A 17,518-nucleotide genomic window follows, 5' to 3' on the forward strand; every position below is an offset into this window, starting at 1 on the left:
CTTAAATAATCGAAGTATTTTTAAGGTCAACTGACTTGAGACTTTATCCCTTTACAAAATCCCTTCACAGCAGTATCTAAATGGGTGTTTGATCCAATAACTGGAGGATAGGAATCTTAGGGTGCAACTTTGGAATTCTGCCTTATACAAGAGCTGAAATAAGGAAGCCATATCTAGCCCTAAATAGAAAGGAAGTAAACCCATATGTGCCAAGCGCTTACCATGTGCCAGGCACGATAAGTACATTTTGGCATCATCCCCCTTCATTGTTTTAAGCAGCCTATAAGGTAGAGACTGTAATTCTCATTTTGCAGATTGGGAAATTACGACACAGATGGAGGAAGACATTTCCTCCAAGATTATTTAGTTGGTTGTGTTGAGTCAAACTCCCAAGCCAGATCTGTCTTGCTTACAGTGCTTCTTCCACTCCAACATTTCCTTCCCCCTTACAGGAAATGTGAATCATATAGTGAAACTCAGGTTGGTCTTGAACTTACAGGGAGTTAGGGGCTAAAATTAGGCCTCCTGACTCCTACTTCCATATTTCTGCTACTCCCCACTAATTAATTCCCCTTGTCAACTAAGATACTAGAGACAGGAATTAAGCATTAAAATATTAAGTTTTGAGAGGAGAGAGCTCCTGAATTTAAGGCAAGGAGCTTGGTTACCATTTAACCCCCTGCCCTGGAATCTAAGAAGCTTCCCCTTTAGTTCTACGCGGGCACACATTTCTAATTCAGATCTATCTCAATGGGCTGAGAGTGGTGAGAGGCAGACCCAGTCCCTAAATACACTCAGCAAGAACTGAAGATCAAAGGCAGAGGATAGGACTGAGATAGTTTCACTATTCACCTTTGCTATGGCAGAAGAGCTGAAACTCTCAAGAGTTGTTTGTGAATTCAGACATGCTTTTCTTGCAGGGAAACCAGGAACGTGCCCTAAAGAGAGACTCAAGTGTCAGACTAAAATTAAAAACTCATGTGCAGAGGATTTTGGCTGTGAGGAACACTTGAAGTGCTGCCAATTTGCCTGTGGGAAGAAGTGCATGGATCCATACGAAGGTAGTGGCTTCCAGGCTGAAGGCAGAGGTGCCATTTGAGGCACCTTACTTCTTACTGGTCCAGAACTGGCTGAACATTCCCTAGCATGGCAGGATAAAGAGGCCAGGGTTCGTGTTTTGCACCTTTTCTAATTAGACTCCCAACTTTCAAGTGCATGCTCACTGTGTGTCAGGAGACACACAATCCCAAATATAAACCTCAGTCAGCTTAGACGCTGGTGTTGTTGTTGGACTCTTTGGCTTCCAAGGAAGTTTTCTGGTAACTCAAGCTATTGAGCATCTAATAATAGGGAACTCTGCATTTTATATAAATCCACTCAACAAATATCTATTGTCAATGTCTTTTGCCCAAAGTCCACCAGAAACACACCTGTAATTAAACAAGTTGGGTTTATTACTCATTGCAGTCAGGGAGAACGTTCATCACAGACAACCTGAGGCATCTCACTAAGAAGCTGTTAGAAAGAATCTACTATGGGATTGAGGCTTTGATAGGGTTATTTCAGGGACAGTCTAAGGAAGTGGGGGTTGGCTCTAGAGTGGATGCTATCAGAAAGGGGGGCAATTCTATGAGTACCTCGGTGAATCTTACCTACAGAGAGGACAGGCTAGATTAGAATGAGGATAGAGTGTAGTCAGTAGAGAAGCATAAATCACTCAAAGGTGCTTGTTATTTTGTGGGTTTCACAGTGATTTTTATTTTTTGGTTCAATTTATACTGGTCTCAGAGTGACCTTGATTGATGTGGCTGTTCTGTGAGATTGTTTATGTCCTACAGAGGAACAACATGACTTCGTTGTGAGCATCAGGTAAGTTTCCAGTCATGAGCGGGTGCTTTTATTTTTTTTTTCTTTCTCAGTATTTTAATGCTCCTATGTGTCAGGCACTGTCTTAGGCACTTTGGATATAGCTGCTGAACGAGTCTTGCCCTCCCAAAGCTCAGAGAAGTGGAAATATCAGCTCCAAAGCATTCTCGTGTACTCATTATGATATCCTTTGCAAGGTAGAAAAGATGCTCAGAGATGCTATTCACTACAGAGCATTTGTAGTAGAGCGAAGACTAGAAGTTTTATTGACCATGGCTCTTTCTATGATGTGAATGGTAACACCATGAATTATAAAAATGCTGAGGGCCTGACCCCTTCCCTCTTTTGCTACCTTTCATGTTTTTCCCTCTTTGCTTCTTGCCCTCAGAACCCTGCATGCTATCATTAGATCAAGGAAACTGTGATCGTTTTGATAGGCGCTGGTATTATGATTTAAAAAATTTATTATGCAAACCTTTTAAATATGGAGGCTGTGATGGAAATTCCAACAACTTCCTCAGCAAGGAAGACTGCATGAAGGCTTGCTCGTTAACTGGTAAGACTAATATCCTTGGCAATCTGAGGGCCTAGTCTAACTAGAAACAGAAAACCCACACTGCTAAAGGCTTAGACTTTGAGATTATCTGGATCTCATAAATGCCTCACATTTAACTTGTCTAAAATTGAATACCTTAACTCTCCCATCTCAAACCTGCCATATCTATAGATCACCCCATCTTAGTTGTAAAAAACAACAACACCAAACTCCTAAATCACCCATAATATCTTTCTTTTCCAATCAACATCCGTTTAGTTAGTAAAATAGATCTCGGAGTTGACTGCTTCTTCCTACCTCCACAGCTGCTACCCTGGTAGGAGGTGTCATCTTCTCACCTGGATATGGCTTCAGCCTACTCACAGGTCTCCATGCTTCTATCCTTCCCCTTTTACAATCTATTATCCACACAATAGCCACAACGGATCCTTTCAAAATGTGACTGTCCTGTCACTCCTCATTCAAAGTAAAACCAAATCCCCGAAAATGGCTTACATTGATTTGTGTAGATCTCACATAACACTTCCATTTTACTGGTATAGGAGAAACTGAAGCAGGACTGGGACTTTATCTTGGGGCTTCAAACACCAATCCTAACTCTTTGTCTATTGCATCCCATAAAATGTGAGGCATTTCATTCCTCCACAGCCCACTACCGTAGGCAGAATGAACCAAGTCACAGAAATACTAGTTTTGAAGAGGAGAAGTTGCTTGAGGGTGGGGCAATGGGATGGGGTTTTAAGGAGCTCATATCTGCTCTTGTTTTAGTCAAGAAAGGACAGTGCCCACTCTTTCCTTCCAAGAACCGTATGGAATGTTCGGGTTCGTGTAAGAGTGACAATGATTGCGCTGACAAAGAAAAATGTTGTGAATCCATGTGTGGCTTTGTTTGTTCCGTCGCCTGGGTAGGTGAGTACCGGGTATGCCTCCCAAAGGATATGAGCTGAGGATGCTGTGCTGTGTCTTGGTTAACCTTAGAGTTCTCTTGAGAACCTTTCCCCCTTTAATACCCAAACAATGCGCTCCTGTTGCCCCCCTGATCTCAGGAGACGATTGTGCTGTTCTTCAAAGTCAGTTCTGTGTGTCATCACTCCCCATTTTCCCCATGAAAACTCATTCACTCTGAATCTCTTTCTGCAACAGCCTACAAGGTGACAGGATGCACTTATTCATACCAAAAAATCACAACCATTGAGTATATTCCTAGTAAGTCTGCAGAGAACTTCAGAGCATGCACAGCATATTCACACCCTGTAAGGTGTGCTAGGGAAAAGATTGGTAGCAAAATATGTTGGGCTAGAAGTAAACTCTCCAGCCTCTAAGGCTAGTGTTCATCCCCCCCCCCCCCCCCCGCCATCCCCACTGTTCAGATGGTATGATCTTGTCCCAGGGATTGTCAGTGTCTTGAGGAACAGCATGGTATGATGGAAGGAGTCAAGTCTTTTCAACTGACTTCAACTTTTCTGTGTGGGCTTAGGCAACTCACTTCCCCCTCTATGGTCCTCAATTTCTATAGTTTATAAAACAAGGAACTTCTGGTAATCTCTAATACTCCTTCTACCTCTGGTACTATGGAATTAGATAACCCAAATCCATTAATTCTTTAGGGACAGGTAGAAATACTATCAGATTTTATAAGTAAGAGATGGCAAAACTTTTTGATGTCCCTCAAAATTATTAGCCATAGAAAGTTGATACTCTGCTTCCTTCACTCTATTGTTATGCTAGGGGGAAAGATAAAAGGCTTAATCAGAAGAAAATCCTTTTTAGGGTTCCCAAGAGACTCCAAATTTGTCTCAAACTATGATCATGTATTTATTTTTTAATGATTTTTCAATTTTATAAGTATTAGCACAATAATTATGGTTAATCCAGGATAATGTGAAATATTATACAGTGGGGCCTTGACTTACGAGTGTTTGGACTAACGAGTTTTTAGAGATATGAGCCGTCTCTCGGCCGATTTTTTGCTTTGAGTTGCAAGCTAAAATTGGGGTTACAAGCCAGCTTCAGATACCCCACCGCTAGTTGGTGCAGCGAACGTCACAGTGTATGCCACAACATCAGCCCAGCATCATGTGTCTCACTCGTTCACTGTTGATTTGACATACGAGTAATTTGAGTTACGAGCTCCGTCACGGAATGAATTAAACTAGTAAGTCAAGGCCCCACTGTAGTTACATGCTGATTCTATTTAATAAAAGAGTAATATGTAAATGAACCATCAATCCGAGACAAAGATGGCAGTGCCCATAGTGGCCAGGGAGGAGCGCTGGTGGCGTCACCCCGGGAATGCGAGCCCAGTGTCTGTGCTCTGGCCATGCGAAGGGAGAGGAGGGGAGGGGCCTTGGGCCAGAGGCCAGGGTGAGGGACACTGGTGTCGTTGCAGGCTGGGCTGAGGGACAACCCTCCCCCATGTACAAATTTCGTGCACTGGGCCTCTAGTCTTATAATAAAAGAGATAAAAGCTGTGATAGTTTTATTTTTTTATGATCAAGTATTTAAAGTTTAAGTATCTTGTTGTATCCCATAAAGTCAAAACAGGTTCCTGCCCACAGAAGCCCCCAACATGTTTAAGGATTGATAAACCCAAGTGCCAGAGAGATGAGGATTGCCAGTTGGGGGAGAAGTGCTGCTCACGCTGTGGACTAAAGTGCCTGGAACCTCGAGCCTAGATAGTAAGTACAAATATTTTCTTTTTTACAAATTTATTGATTGATTTTTAAACAGAGAGAGTGAGAGAGAGAGAGAGAGAGAGAAACATCAGGTTGTTGTTTCACTAGTTGTACATGATTCTTTTTTTTAATATATTTTATTGATTTTTCACAGAGAGGAGGGGAGAGGGATACAGAGCCAGAAACATCGATGAGAGAGAAACATTGACCAGCCGCCTCCTGCACACCTCCCACCAGGGATGTGCCTGCAACCAAGGCACATGCCCTTGACTGGAATCGAACCCAGACCTCTCAGTCTGCAGACCAACGCTCCATCCACTGAGCCAAACCGGTCGGGGCTGTACATGATTCTTATATGTGCCCTGACCCCATGCTTTATAGAATTTTTTCTTTTCAGACATTCTGGAATGAAAGAATTTGGCTGCTGCTATTTTTATTAGAATTTTTTTTACACCTGCTTCCCCCCTTCCTAGGCTATTAATACAGATAGTTATTGCTTTTGTCCCTCTGAAATTCCTTCTAAGAGCTGAGCACTAGGGGGACAATGTTCACTCACTTCATGCTCTAGGAACTGGTACATGGGATTGATGACATCACTGGTGAACCATTCATCTAGCAGGAGGATGATAATCCTGAAGCAGTTGCTGCCAGGCTAAGAAAGTACAAGGATGTGGCAAAGCCAGTCATTAAACTATACAAGAGCCCAGGAGTGTTCCACCAATTTTCTGGAATGGAGACTAACAAAAGCTGGCCCTGTGTTTACATGCTTTTCTTGAACAAGATCACACCTATACAATCCAAAGAAGCATACTGAGTCCACCCAGTGGAAGAACCACGAAGATGTGGTTCTTTCAATTATATGTGTAGTTTTGGTGTGGTGTCCCAATTAGAAGCTAGCTGAGCTAGCTTGCAGTGTCTTCTAGTACAAATGGTGAACTGATTTGAAAACTAATGAGTAGAAAGAGTTCATGAGGAGGCTCTTAACTGCCTTTCAAAAGAAGGGTCACCTATACATGTTGAAGATATCTCTGCACATGTGTCAAGCCATTCACAAGGAAGCAAATACAGGCTGCATTTCAAACATGTATAACCCAAGCTCTAGCTGATCTGAGAGTCATGCTGTTGTCATAGTAGCCATGATGGTGGTGGTCTTTGGGTCTCCCCCATCTCCTAAAGGCTGTTGAACCATAGCACCAGTAGACGTGAGAATGCCAAGGGCTGTAGCCTGGGGTTTGTCCCATGTTCTCTGGTATGTGCCCCCCTGGTGACAATGAGGGTGAAGCCAGTTGCTTTCAGTGGTCGATTTTATGACCTTGAGTGACTGTGTCCACAATTCATTTTTCTCTCTCTTAGGAGTAACACCTTCTTTTCTGCATCCATGCTCCACAGAATCTCTTTTTTTCAGACATTCTAGAATGGAAGAAAGATTTCTGCTTTTTATTTATTTTTATTTTCTTGGTTAACCCTCACCTGAGGATATTTTTCCATTTATTTTTAGAGAGAGTGGAAGGAAGAGGGAGAGACAGAGAGAATCAACTATGTAAGAGAGACATATCAATTGGTTGCCTCCTGCACACACCCCCACCAGGGCCAGGGAACCTGCAACTAAGATACATGCCCTTGACTGGAATCAAACTCGGAACCCTTCAGTCTGCAGACCAATGTTCTACCCACTGAGCCAAACCAGCTAGGGCTCTACTATTTTTTATTAGACTGCATTTTTTCCATTTCTGTTTCCTCCCTCCCTAGGCTATTAATACAGATACTTACTGCTTTTGTCCCTCTGAAATTTCTTTCTAAGAGCTGAGCACCAGGGGATGATACTGAATTGTTCGCACACCAGGAACTGAGTTCTGCGGAGGGTATACTTAAACTGCTGCTCTGATTCTCATGGGGAATACCATTTCTTTCATTTTTGTGAAAACATAAAATCCACAGCGTCTTTAGGAAATCCTCAAAAAAGAAAAAAGAAAAGAAAAGAAATAGGCACGTACATAATGTGAAAAGATCCTATTTTATGTATAGATGCAATAAGACCATATGGAATTACTGAACTAAAAGAATAATTTAGTTTTTTATTCAAGATTTTAAAAAGCTTATTTTGAAAATATTGCTAAATGTTGATGCTGACAGTGTTTTTCTCCTGTGAGTAACCTAAGCACATAATAAGTAGTTAGTAAAGGGAATGGAACCCATGGAGTTGAGGAAACATGTTTTGCTGGCTGTGCCTGGACTAAATATGACAGCTTTACAATTATGAGAAAACAAAAATCTTAATTTTTTTTCTATTCCAAAGATTCCAACCTGCTGGAGGTCTTTGCTCAAATCATAAAGACCACAAATTTCCAAACGAGTTACAGAATAGGCATTCTTAAGTAGTTATTGTTTACTGGTACTTCATGCTAAACACATTACATGCATTGTCTAATTTAATCCTCAACAATTAACCCAAATTAATAGATATTATTTCAATTTTCTTGCCTCCTTGTATTTAAACACTGAAATAATTCTGTGTGTGTTTTAATCCTCACTCAAGAATATTTTTTCCATTGATTTTTTTTTTTTTTTTAGAGAGAGTGAGAGGAAGGTGGAGGGGGAGAGAGAGAGGGAGAGAAACATTGATGTGAGAGAGACACATTGATTGGTTGCCTCCCAATGCACCCTACTAGGATTGAGCCCATAGCTGAGGCACGCAGCCTTAATTGGGAATCAAAACCTAGACCAGTGGTCGGCAGCTCACGAGCCACATGCGGCTCTTTGGCCCCTTGAGTGTGGCTCTTCCTAAGCCTTAGGAGTACCCTAATTAAGTTAATAACAATGTACCTACCTGTATAGTTTAAGTTTAAAAAATTTGGCTCTCAAAAGAAATTTCAATTGTTGTACTGTTGATAGTTGGCTCTGTTGACTAATGAGTTTGCTGACCACTGCCCTAGACCCTTCGATCTACAGGCCGACACTCAAACCACTGAGTGAACTGGCCAGAGCTGAAATAATCCTGTTTATGTGAAGTTGTGTTTTTATGTACCTACAGGGATTAATCAGAAAATTCAAAAGGCACTGCTTGGTACCTTCCTTTAGTTTGAGCTCTCCATTCTTATTAATAGGCGAAATGGTGTATTTGCTCCCTCCCGGGATCTTTGCTTTTGGCGCTCTGGTGCTAAGACAGGAAATGGGTTTCCTGGTGGTAGTTGCACCCTGTATATGCAGAGGGCATATGTCTCAACTCTGCTGCATTACAGGATCTTGGGAGGCATCTGTATCTACCTGATGAATTTCATTCATTACCTTTCATTTAACAGACAGCATCTTTTCTTGCTGCAGTTAATTTTGCCAGGGAAACTATTCATAAATCAGTCATTTTCACAGTATGAATTGCTTTCTCTCTCTTCCTCTCCATTTTTAGTAACTTCCTTATCTATTTGGTTTTTCAACAGAAGAGCCCAGTGACGGAGACTTCTATTAGTACAGAAACGTGGTCTGGACATAAGTTCTCATCCCTTTCTGTATATAACTCAGCCAGTTTGGTTTGCAAAGGAAAAGAGTGCAAGACCCAGGTGTTGGGAAACCATGAAGCCGTATTTCAACTACAAAGAAAAATCTGCTTCCTGCATCTGCTGCGATGGATTATAATGATGATTTGTAAATGCCATACCGTATCTTTCCTTAACAAATCGCACAATTCTGGCCCAAACAAATGCCCTTCTCTGTATGCTTCCGCAAATTCCCCGACATAATTAGTGTGTGTGTGAGAAAGAGGTAGAGATGATAAAACATTTCCAAACGGGAGAGAGTTTTTGTATGGCATAGATAGTCCTTTCTTCCTTAGTGATAATTAGGCTGTTCCAGGAGGCATCATTCTTGAAATAAAAGATTCTCTGTGTAAACTTTCCAAAGGAGCAGTGCACCTAGGAGATTCTCCCTGGCGTTAGTGTGTGTCTAACTTCATTTCATTAAATCTTTCTCTTTTTTTTTTTTTCTTTTAAACTCTGGCTGTAAAGACAAAAATGTACTAAATAGAAACAAACTGGTTGGTATTTAACTTAAAGAAGAGTAAAGGGAAGAAAAACAAAAACTCAGCCTTTATGTAAGCTCCGAGGTGTCAGGGCTTGAGGGCTCCTCTACTTTTAGGAGAATTTGTACTGCTGATGTTTATATACTTTTGGTTTTGAGATGAACAGATCTCTGGGGAAACTGTCAAGTTCCAATGGCATTTCACCGTGATTCCTCTCAAGCTCAAATCAGTTCTCTCACCTCATGACAACTTGTTTCTGGTTTACTGTCCTGGGAAATGTCAGCTCCACTTTCCCAGAAGTCACGTGCTTATGACGAATCCATGTGAAAACCATCACCCCTTGATTTGGGTGTATGTGCTTAATTCAAAGTGTCTAAACCTAATCTGTAAATGCTCTTCTAACTGTTCATGGTATTGTTGATTACTTTGATTATCTTGTTTGAGGATGATTCAAACTTTTTAATTTGATAGAAATAAATTTTTTTTCTGCTTAAAAAAAAAAAGAAAGAAATTCTGAGTTTTCATTTACTTTCCAGAAAATGTAGAGACAATTTCACCATGATTGGGAGCCCTGGGAAGTATTTGGACACTTACAGACTCCATGGGTCTTTAGCCCTTGCCCCTCACTAAGGACATAACCTTCATTCTCTTTGGACCCACTATTCCTCTCTACCTTTAACTCCATAGTAAAATATTATATTCACATCAATATTAGAAAATTCCCTGGTGACCTGTGGTAAGAACTTAGACACTCAGCTCCCTCTTAACGTCATGTCTGACACTCACCTGCTGGGTGACACTGAGTCAGCCTCTTTCACTTTTCTGGACTTTAATGATCCCTACCTGTAAGATGAGGACATGGGACCTGGTGGGCCCTCAGAGTCCTTCCATCTAGGAATTTTAGCTTTTTATTCCCTCCGGGGCTAAGTTTGGGAGAATGCAGGTAGTAGAATAAGAGGGACAGGACTGCGTAACACATCTTGGTTGTTCATTAAAAATTCTCTTCCTTAGTCTCTTTGTGGGATCTAGTGAGACTGTGAAGTTGGTGGGATGGGATTGTGTAGTACAAGTGTCTGACATGTTTTATAGTTATGTAAGTAAGCTTTTGATTGCCAAGGCATTCATTTCAAAGACACTCACCTCTAGTAAACATATTGTCAGCTATAAGACATAGCTGTGAGCAAAATAACTAGATAAAGAACCAGGCTGCCTTTTAGAAAGCCCTGAGTAACCTAGATAACTGACACTTGAGTGGTCCTGCTTTTCCCTTCCCATATTCTAATTCCCACTGTTATGCTTTAAATTATCTAATAGAGTGAACTATGAAACCCCAGACGTGGACGTTAATAAAGACAGAGCCCAGGTTCACACTTTCTGCCCCTCTCTCTGCCCTCAACCTTGCTGTGTGGCCCTCCAGCCTGCCATGTACCCTTTGGGACCTGTGAATAATAAATATTGTTCTTCCAAAGTTCCCTGATGGTTTAGTAGTGGTGGGTCCTGCAATCATAAGAAGAATCACAGGGCTGGTCCAAGCACCACATTGGTCCTGGTGGTGGTAGGGGGAATGTCTGTGGGGCTCACTACATGAGTGAATATAGCTGCCCTAGTGCCTTAGGCATTCCTAGTCAAGGACATCACTATCCATAGGCTGAGGGGCTCTGCCTTTGATCTTAAATTTTGTGACCAGATAGTCACCCACTGATGACAAGGCTTCTGTCCACCAGGTAGGACAATGGGAGAACAAAGCTTGTCCCAAAAGTGCAATACCTAGTTAGGAAAGGGAATAGGAACCTTAGAGATGACATTAACTCTTTGAAGAGTGTCTCCCTCTATAAGACTGGTTGACTGGCTCATGTTTTGGATTCCGTGGCCATAGGAAAGCTTATCTTTCCAATGGCTCCTCCACTATTCCAGTTAGAATCCAACAACTCTGTTGTCTTATTGACCTTTATTGTATTGTTGCCTCTCAGGCAGATTTCTTCATTTGGTAGTTCTTCCTTAGACAACAGGGAGTTTGCACCAGAAGATAGCAGCTCTCTAAAAGCTTTGACATTCTCTCCTGTTCTCAAAGCAACACAACCTTGACAAACTCTGTCTGCAAACTCTATCAGCTGCTTCCTCCCCCACACCCTGCTCTGGGAAAACATATTTATTCTTTGGCCTTAGTCAAACAATGTAAGTGACCTAAAGAGAAAAGGGAGAGAGATGGGAGGAGAGTGTGGGAAAGGGAGAAAGAGACACAGAGATCATGGGAAAAAGAAAAAGTCAGGCAAAGGCACACAGAGACACAGAGAAGCAAAGAGATACCAAGAGATCAAAAAGACACATTGTCAGAAACAAAAGGGGTGTGCCAGTTAGTGTGCAGATAAAATGGAAAATGAATAGAGAATGAGGACATTCCACAACTCTCAACGTTATCAAGAAGACCCCATTCACTTCCAAGGTAGCCTGGAAAGTGAAACAAGCTTTGCCCACTTCTCTCACCCCTACCCCATAGCTGACCAGAGGACCCAGCCCAGCCCAGGGGGCTAAGAACCAGAACCAGGAGCCATCCAATAAGAGACCTTTCCCCAGGGCTGTGGGTTATAGCTGCCAGCTCGCTACATTGATAATCTCAGAAACGTGGCGTTCCCAGGAAAAAAAGAGGGTGGCTGGCTTGACTCCAGATCTCATATCCAAAATACTGACTACTGAAACAATAGGCTAGACAAAGGCAGCCAGGCATTTTTATGTTCTGGAACCACCAGACGGACAGGCCAGCTCTTCTTCAGAATGGTGTCTTCTGGACTTTTGAGGATCCTGGTGATATCCATCCTTCTAGAGAATGTCCAAGGATTTAGTCTGACTAACTTGTTCTCTCCAAGTAAGTAATGGGGTCTCAAGTAATAGAGTTACTTTTCACTATCTTAGCCTTGGTCCTGGGTTGGGAAAGGAGAGAGATATTTGGAATATTTCATCCTATTTCCCTCTCTGTTGAAGATCTCTTCTATGAATGCAAGAATGCAGAAAAGGCAACCCATACTGCCCCTTTGAAGTAGAGGGTCTTTCTTAGGGGAAGGTGGGGAGGAGCTGGGAAGACTCATAGAATATAACATTTCTGGGAGGGTCTATAGGAACCCTGGAGCTTAAGGGGCCTTCCTCTTACCCCACACAAAAATAGCTCCCTTTCTTGGGACATCATCCCTATCAATTCCTGATTATTTCAAATACAGTCCTATAAAGTAGTTCTGCACCCCAAAAGGTTCCTCGACTTTGGGATAAAGGACAGTATCCAGAAGTTCCTTTGAACTTAAGACAGTAATATTCCATGACTATATAGTAATAATGTTAATTGCTACCATTTACAGAACACTCAGAAAGTAGGGATTTAAAGAGAGGGATCTGGAGTCAGACTTGGTGGGTCCAAATTCTGGTTTCACCACTTAGTAGCCATGTAATCTTGGGCAAGTTACTTAAACTCCACCTACTTCAGTTTCCTTATCTGCCAAATGGGGATATTAATCAAACTATTATGGGGATTAAATGAGAGCTAATATGACTGTGTATTAGTTACTGTAATTACAGCTTTATATGTGTTGTCTCATTTCTTCCTCATAACTCTGTGAGGCTAAAATGATTTTACAAATGAAGTAACCAAGGCTCAGAGAGAGTAGTTGGTAAACCAAGAGTTAAGAATTTAAAAACCTAACTGTCTGATGCCAGGTTGAGTGGTATTAATCACTGTACAATACACCCCTCCCCCTCAAGAAGGAATTCCTGAACGGTGACTCCCTGACCCGGCCGAAATGACCAGATTAGCTCAGACCAGTGGGTTTTAACAGGGTGATTTTGCCTTCCAGGGGACATTTGCAAAGTCTGGAGACATTTTAGGTTACAACTGGGTGTGCTATTGGCATCTAGTGGGTAGAGGCCAGGGATGCTGCTAAACATCCTACGATGCACAGGACAGCTCTTCTCTCCCATCAAATAATTATCCAACTGGAATGTCACTAGTATCAAGGATGAGAAATCCTACCTTAGACGGGCTGGGCTGATGGTGGGACTAGGGATGGGATAAGAAGGTAGAGAGTGAGGGATGGTCAGGAAGGAGGGTATTGCAGGCAGTGCTGGGAAATACATGAGGACACCCTGAGGAAAAGGACTCCTGGGAAGAGCAAAGTAAAAGCACATTTCCCTGACTCCCCAGAGTTGCCTTGGGTCTGGAGAGGATGGGCACTGTGCCCTCCATGACTCATGGTTGTAAAACTGTCTCTTCCACAGGGAGATGCCCCAGAATCCGAGAGAAATGCCAATTCAAAGAAAGGGATGAATGTTCGAAGAACAAAACCTGTCCGGACAAGAAGAAGTGCTGTGTCTTCAACTGTGGGAAAAAATGTTTAGACCTCCAACAAGGTACTATTCAGAGCCTCTGAATAACCAATCCTTCTACCCAAACCCTCACCGTCTGCCCAGTTGGGCTGGCTTTGTCCCTGGTGTGCTAAGGGTAGGTGTCTGAGCAACACTGCTGGACTTGGGAAACATGGGCTCTCCATTCATCTCCGCCCCTAAGATGATGTCTGACATTAGGTAATGTCTTCATTTTGTCTGGGCTTCGCTTTCCCCTGCAAAGGGGGCAAGGGTGTGATGATAGTCTCTTGGCTAGTTTCCACTCACTCTTTTGAGTCCCCAGTGGCCATTGTTGGCCCACCATATACCAACATTGTTGCTGCGAATGGTATCATCTAGCTTCTTGCTCTAGAGTGCCCGCCTCTCTGCCTAACCTGGTAAATCTAACAGCACCAGCAAACCTCCTCTGACCACTTCAGACTAGTGCCAGTTGGATACTGGAAATATCAGGGGAAACACTTTGTAAAGTATATGATTGTCTAACCACTATGCTGCACACCTGAAGCTAAGAAAAAGAGTGGCAGAGAGGTAGGCTGTGAGGAAGTGAAAATCAACAGGACTTAACAGTTCAGCTGAACTAGCAGTTTAGTTCAGACCTGTTTTGCTTTGCCAGGGCTGCTGAAACAAAGTACCACAGACTGGGCAGCTTTAGCAACAGCAATGTATTGTCTCACTGTTCTGCAGGCTAGAAGTCCAAGGTCAAGTGTTGGCAGCGTTGGTTCTTTCTCAGTTGTGTGCGAGAATCTGTTCCATGCCTCTCCCCTAATTGCTGGGGGTATGCTGGGAACGGTTGGCATTCCTTGGCTTGTAGACCTCTGTCTTCAACTTCACATGGTGTTCTCCCTGTGTGTGTCTCTGAACAAATTTCTCCTTTTTCTAAGGACATTGGTCATACGGGATTAGAGATGCACCCTATTCCAGTATAACTCCACTCTATTTCCAAATAGGGTCACATTCTGAGGTACTGAGAATTAGGACTTTAACATATAAATGGGTTGGGGGGTGAGGGGATGCAATTCATTTCATAACAGGAATGAAACTAACCACAAGAAGAAAGGGGGCTTGACCATCTGAAAAACTACTCTCGCCTTCCCTGCATTGGACTTGCACTTTACTCATGATCACATAGTCTCTTCTTGGCATGCTTTGGAGGGCAGAGTAAAGGGCTTATAATTTCTAATTTCCACACCTTTTATTTATTCGGGGCATGTTTTTTGAGCAGCTACTCTCTGCCAAGCGCTGTGCTCACAGCTGCACATTCAGATACAGTCAAAGAGCTGGCAACTCAGAGGGCCATGAGGGTGGCCTCAATGCCCTCAGGACGGCCCTGTGCAACAGGCAGGGTGAGACTTTGCATTTCCATTTTACAGAAATGGAAGTCGAGGACAAGACAGGTAATGTGGGAGGTCGATGGGCAGACACTAAATTAGGAAAAGAACCTTGAAGCCAGAGTCTCCTCACTCTCAGGGGAGACAATGGGGCCAGTGACCAGAAGGGAAGGGAGATACCGATGTTTCCCAGGGAGGCAGTTGCCCAAACAGCTCCACTTTAGGGTCTCCCTGCAAAGGTGCACAATACATAAATGGAGCTGGGCCCCACGGTGTGATAAGATGCAAAGGAGACGCTCGGTTTTATCCTATGGGGGTTGCCAAAGGGACAGTAACAGTTGTATTTTTTCAGGGTGGGCACTCTAAGTTCTCAACTCTGGGATCTCCCTGCAGATATCTGCAGTTTGCCGAAAAATCCTGGGCCCTGCATGGCTTTTTTTCGTCGTTGGTGGTATGATAAGAAAAATGATACCTGTTCCACTTTCATCTATGGTGGCTGCCAAGGAAACAATAACAACTTCCAAACCAAAGACCTGTGTCAGAATATGTGCTCCAAAAAACGTGAGTACCAAGGGCCTCGACCTCCCATCCTCACCAGGGCCACGTGGGAGGTCTGGGTGTTGGCTAGTCCATTCTAGGATGGCTGCATCCTTGGCACAATCAGCTTCAATCAGGAGGTAAGAATACATCTCACAGAGGGTTGGACAGGGGCTTAGTGGGAACTGAGACTGGGAAAAAAACGTGGTCATGAATCAAAGCTGGCCAGTATGAGGAGTGGAGGGAGGGTGCAGATGTGGTGAAATATCAGAGACCCAACTTCAGAGAGATCACATGACACCCAGCCTCGCACTGGGCATGTTGACCAACCACCCAGGCCATTAATTTCCAGACCATTAATTTCCTCATTACAATGTTTTGCTAGTAATCCACTCCCATCCACATCCATTTTTCCTCTAAGGAGATGTATAGCCTCCCAAAGTAAACTCACTTCTGTTTAATGTCCTGTGGAAATGTTCAAACACAACTTCAAGACTAGTTCTGAAGATAAGCCCAAGATGCTCAGCTGGTCTTGGTCTACATTGTCAACAGGCTTCTAATCCTGAATGCATACGGATTAACTGGAACACCACCAAGATTTGGCTCATGATTCAAGGCTCTGTCTGTGTGCCCCATCGGCACTCCAAGTTGGCTTCCTCTGTTCCACTCCCAGCATTCCAAGGCCTTAGCCCTTCCCAAGACTAAACCCCTGGATCTGCTTCCCCCTTCTTCCGTTTCAGTCTCTTTTCATATAAAATATCCTGTTTTGATCCCATTTCTAAAGTCCAACTTCTAGCACCCCCTGTTTATACCTATGTAGCTCCCAATTTTTCCCAATAAAATACTGTTTGATCCTGTGCCTCTAAGGCTGAATGACTCACATCTATTGGTACATTATGGTTTGCGGAGAGTAAAAGCTTACTGAGGCTTCTGAAGACACCATTAAAGGGAGTGAAGAAAATCAAAACCTTGAAAATTGATACCTCAGGGATATTGTTATTCTCCTCTGTTTCTTCAAAAAATTGCAAGACCCTTTTATGATAAGGGCTCCTGGGCATTGCCTTAGCTTGGATACCCCAGTAACTGATCCTAGGACAAGGGCATGGGTAAAAGTAGTTTATTTGGAAGATAAATGTGAGGAGTAGGTAAGTGATATAGGAAAGCAAGGAGTTGATAATGAGCTGGTTACCACTGTGCAAACTGTAGCTTAATTCTACTGGAGACCTTCCACAAGACCATGTAAAACATGTCTCCGTCTGTAGTTATAGGAAGCTGAGGTGTATATCCACTGATTCCCATATCCTCCTGGATGTCTGGGGGGCATGAAATCCCTCATTCTTCCAGGCTGTTCTGTATGGAATCTGAGCAAGCTCCCAGGAGCCAGAAAAAACTCTCAGCAGAGAAGTAGAGACTCTGATGCTTGAAGTGGAAAGCTATCAATATGCACTAGATATTATTCAGCCATAAGAAGGAAGGAAGCAAGAATACATGCCACACTGTGGGTGGACCTCAAAAACATTACGCTGAATGAAAGAAGCCAGTCACAAAAGGCCATACACTCTATGGTTCCATTTATATAAAATATCCAGAATAAGCAAATTCATAGAGGTAGAAAATAGATTAGTGGTTGCCAGGGGGTGGAGTAAGGCTGGGGGAAATGGAGAGTGACTGCTAATGGGTATGGAGTTTTCTCTTGTGATAAAAATGTTTTGGAACTAATAAAGGTGATAGTTACACGACATCATGAAGGTAATAAAAAGCCACTTAACTGTTCACTTAAAATGGTTAATTTTATATAATGTGAATTCCATCTCAATTATAAAAAATGGATTAGAAAAAATGTACATTAGAATTGCAGCTGCAGGTGAGCTGAGAATATGTCTTACTGATGCTTCAAGCCTTAAATTGGAAAGTTCAATGGAATAATCTTCAGGCCCCACCCATTGATGCAGCTGGTTCTGAGGTCATAACTGACATTTATTTACTATTTCCCTCCTGCTTCACCTATTCCAAACTGAACCCGATGATAGAAGCTCTCCGTTTGCCCTAACATTCTCTCCTGCTTTCAAAGTATCATGATTTTGATAGGCACTCTGAAGATATGGTTCAATCTGAATCAACCTTCTCCTCCCTTCCATGCTATTTGTGGCAGTAGCTT

General features: G+C 42.7%; 2 protein-coding genes across 2 annotated transcripts in view; both read left to right on the top strand.

The window, feature by feature from the left end:
• The window catches only part of WFDC8 (WAP four-disulfide core domain 8), a 7,398-nt gene extending 2,301 nt beyond the window's left edge, over nucleotides 1–5,097 (top strand). Inside the window, exons 3-6 of the mRNA XM_014458020.1 lie at nucleotides 921–1,061; nucleotides 2,255–2,422; nucleotides 3,191–3,331; nucleotides 4,958–5,097. Coding sequence (XP_014313506.1) covers nucleotides 921–1,061; nucleotides 2,255–2,422; nucleotides 3,191–3,331; nucleotides 4,958–5,097 — 590 coding nt within the window. The remainder of the gene's footprint in view (nucleotides 1–920; nucleotides 1,062–2,254; nucleotides 2,423–3,190; nucleotides 3,332–4,957) is intronic.
• Nucleotides 5,098–11,881: 6,784 nt separating this feature from the next.
• Nucleotides 11,882–15,461, top strand: LOC102442366 (eppin). Its single transcript, XM_006091443.1, has 3 exons — nucleotides 11,882–11,972; nucleotides 13,370–13,501; nucleotides 15,217–15,461. Exons 1-3 carry the CDS (start codon nucleotides 11,882–11,884, stop codon nucleotides 15,459–15,461), a joined length of 468 nt encoding a protein of 155 aa, XP_006091505.1.
• The last annotated feature ends 2,057 nt before the right edge of the window (nucleotides 15,462–17,518 follow it).

Source organism: Myotis lucifugus, unplaced genomic scaffold (assembly GCF_000147115.1).
Source record: "Myotis lucifugus unplaced genomic scaffold, Myoluc2.0 scaffold_90, whole genome shotgun sequence".
Classification (NCBI taxonomy): domain Eukaryota; kingdom Metazoa; phylum Chordata; class Mammalia; order Chiroptera; family Vespertilionidae; genus Myotis; species Myotis lucifugus.

Bases quoted from the DNA above. Each gene is read 5' to 3' on its own strand.
- LOC102442366 (XM_006091443.1), top strand. From the start codon at position 11,882: ATGGTGTCTTCTGGACTTTTGAGGATCCTGGTGATATCCATCCTTCTA. The intron at 11,973-13,369 runs GTAAGTAATGGG...TCTCTTCCACAG, and splicing joins GACTAACTTGTTCTCTCCAA to GGAGATGCCCCAGAATCCGA. The intron at 13,502-15,216 runs GTACTATTCAGA...ATCTCCCTGCAG, and splicing joins ATGTTTAGACCTCCAACAAG to ATATCTGCAGTTTGCCGAAA.